The sequence below is a fragment of the Myotis davidii genome, unplaced genomic scaffold (genome assembly GCF_000327345.1).
Source record: "Myotis davidii unplaced genomic scaffold, ASM32734v1 scaffold97, whole genome shotgun sequence".
Lineage (NCBI taxonomy): Eukaryota > Metazoa > Chordata > Mammalia > Chiroptera > Vespertilionidae > Myotis > Myotis davidii.
This window is the reverse complement of record NW_006289392.1, coordinates 5,366,747-5,369,813: the sequence shown is the minus strand read 5'-3', so window position 1 is coordinate 5,369,813 and position 3,067 is coordinate 5,366,747. Positions and strand designations below refer to the sequence as shown.

Sequence of the window (3,067 nt, the reverse complement as noted above, 5' to 3'; positions counted from 1 at the left end):
CTTGGTTGCAGGCACATACCCATTAAGGGGTGTGCAGGAGGCAGCTGATCGATGTTTCTCTCTCATCGATGTTTCTAACTCTCTATCCCACTCCCTTCCTCTCTGTAAAAAAAAAATAAAATAAAATATATTAAAAAAAGAAAAAAGGATGTGGCCAGATCATATTAAGGAATTTGAATTTTATCCTAGAAAGGCAGGGAAAAAACTGAAAGATTTCAAACAGGGATTGATGATGGAATTTGTGCCACATCACTGTGGCAACTAAGCGTAAGAAAGCAGGCTGATGGTAAGACTAGAGGCAGAAAATGCAGGTAGGATATGTCTGACCACCCCCATATGCAGTGGTCCAAATGCTGGGTGCAGGGGCCTGAAGACACAGGGATGAAGATGGCTTTCAGAGATACTTAGCAGTTGGAATGACTTTTGGTGTCCATTTAGATGTGGGACTTTTCTCAGGTTGCCAGCTGGGGTCAATCAAGCAGTTGGTGATATCACCAACTACAAAAAGGACAACAGTAAGAAGATGTTTTCCTTGGGAAATGATGAGTTAGGTTTTGAAACAGTTGAGTTTGAGTTCCTGTGAGATCTGCAGGTGGAACTGTCTAATGGGCACCTGTATAGATTGGACTGGAGCCCAGAAGAAAAGGCTTAAAATATAGATCTGGGACTTGGAAACAGAGAGATGGTAGTTGAAACTCTTACCAGTGTTGGGGTTCTTGGGTTCCCCAATAGAGAAAATCAAGAGGGCCCTAGCTAGTTTGGCTCAGTGGGTAGAGCGTTAGCCTGAGGACTGAAGGGTCCCAGGTTTGATTCTGGCCAAGGGCATATGCCCAGGTTATGGGCTCGATCCCCAGTAGGGGGGTGTGCAGGAGGCAGCCAATCAATGATTCTCTCTCATCATCGATGTTTCTATCTCTCTGCCTCTCCCTCACTCTCTGAAATCAATAAAGATGTATTTAAAAAAAAAGAAGTCAAGAGGAACCCCCAGAGAATTTTCCAGATAGATTTTATTGAGCTATACTCGAGCACCAGGGAGGCAGCACAGAGGGATGAAAGGTCCTCTGAACTGGCTCCTGGGCTGGCTTTGCTTGGCTGCTTTTATAAGCTGGGATGAAGCAGGCTTGCACAAAACAAGCAGGGAGTGGAATTTTCTATGTCAGGGTGGGGTTACTTCCTCCTTCTGTCAGGTTGCTTGGCAACTAAATGCATACTGGTGCTGTTGGGGCAAGATGGCAGTGTTGCTTATTATCGAAAACCCAGGAAAGTCTAATAGGGGCCAAATCTTGACCAACTGTGCATGCAAAACTGTGGTTTCCACATCTTCTGGCCACCTGGTCTTAACTTGGCTTCCTGGCCACCCAGTATTTTTCCATTCCCTGACCCATGTCCCTATACTGTCTCAAAACCATGGGCATGAATAAGGCCACAGAGAAAGAGCGTGTGTAGTAAACAGAGGCCAAGGAGTCAAAAACAGAGCCAGTGGAAACCCAGGTCTATTGGGCGGGCTAACAAAAAGGAGCCAGTGAAGGGGCAAGAAATGGGCAAGAGGGAAACCAAAGGAGAGAGAGTTTCAGACAGAGGAGCTGTCAGCAGTGTCAAATGTAACAGGGAGGCCGAGAAGCAGGAGGACTGAAGAGTGTTCCTCCTGGTCCTGGGGAGTCACAGAAGGTCTCAGCAAGAGAAGTTGCCGGGAAAGGTGGTCGGAAGTCAGAATGTACTTGGCTGAGGGGAAATGGAGAGGGCAAAGGAAGAAAGTGGAGTCAACTCTTTGAGAAGCTCAGCTGTAAAGGGGGAGAGAAGGACTTTAGCTGGAGCCCCAACATATGGTTAAGACTTTTCATTTTTAAGCTATGTTTTGATTATTATAAAAATAATAGCCTGACTGGCATGGCTCAATAGTTGAGTGTCGACCTATGAACCAGGAGGTCATGGTTCGATTCCCAGTCAGGGCACATGCCCAGGTTGCGGGCTCGATCCCCAGTAGAGGTTGTGCAGGAGGCAGCTGATTAATGATTCTCTCTCATCATTGATGTTTCTATCTCTCCCTCTCCCTTCCTCTCTGAACTCAATAAAAACACATTTTTTAAAAAAAACACAATGATTTGAAAAGCAATCATGCGGATTTTGTCTGATTTGAAGACTTAATGGACCCTGCCATGTCCTCTTGGCTTCTCTCTCCCTTCAGATCTCTACTTAAATGGTTGCCTCCTCCGAGAGGCTGCCCTGTGGTTCATGAGGCCTTACCTTGCTCCATTCTCCTCCACAGCCCGATCATCATCCACCTGCTGACCTGCTCCATGAGGGAAGGACTCTGCTTCTCTGCGCCACATCCAGAGCCTAGGACAGCACCGGACCTTCACAGCATTCAGGCCTATAGAGCTGGCACAGAATCAGGCCTATAGAGCTGGCACAGAATCAGGCCTATAGAGTTTCCTGGGAGAAAGTCTGCCTGGAGCTACCTCCAGAGAGAGGCCGTCAGTCCCTATTGCTCCGGTTTGAAACAATTATTTAAATTTTGGTTGACTTCATCAGAGACATTTTTCTGTTTTGCCGACTTACCACCCCCATGTTTCCCCATCATTGATGTTTCTCTTTCTCTCTCCCTCTCTCCCTCCCTCCCTCTCTCTCCCTTCCTCTCTGAACTCAATAAAAACACATTTTAAAAAACAATAAATGCAAGGTAAAAATTCTCAAGAATGTGGAAGAATATAAAATAAAAAGGTAATCACCGGAAAATCTGTTACCTAATGTTTCAGAAGATAAACAAGCACATATATCGACATATATAAAATATATGTCCATATATAGGCACACATAACATAGACATATATGTTATGTGTGCCTATATATGGATGTAGGCACACATGTTTTCTTTACTCAATGTGATGGTACCTGGCCCTCCCATCTTTTCCCCTTAAATCATGTCCTGGAAGGTTTTCCATGTCTTTCTGACCTTGTCTCTTGCCTCTCTCTCTCCCCTTCATTGTGTTCTACTGCTTGGAGCTCCTTTCAGTTCCTGGAACACACCAGGCACATGCACCCCTTAAGGCTTTTGCACTTGCTGTTT

The 3,067-nt window shown here is 45.5% G+C and overlaps 1 protein-coding gene across 1 annotated transcript in view; it reads right to left on the bottom strand.

The window, feature by feature from the left end:
* Nucleotides 1–1,777: 1,777 nt before the first annotated feature.
* LOC102766626 (zona pellucida sperm-binding protein 3-like) overlaps nucleotides 1,778–3,067 on the bottom strand; it is a 10,993-nt gene continuing 9,703 nt past the window's right edge. The window contains exons 4-5 of the mRNA XM_006761592.1: nucleotides 2,245–2,337; nucleotides 1,778–1,781 (exon numbers count right to left, since the gene is read on the bottom strand). Coding sequence (XP_006761655.1) covers nucleotides 1,778–1,781; nucleotides 2,245–2,337 — 97 coding nt within the window. The remainder of the gene's footprint in view (nucleotides 1,782–2,244; nucleotides 2,338–3,067) is intronic.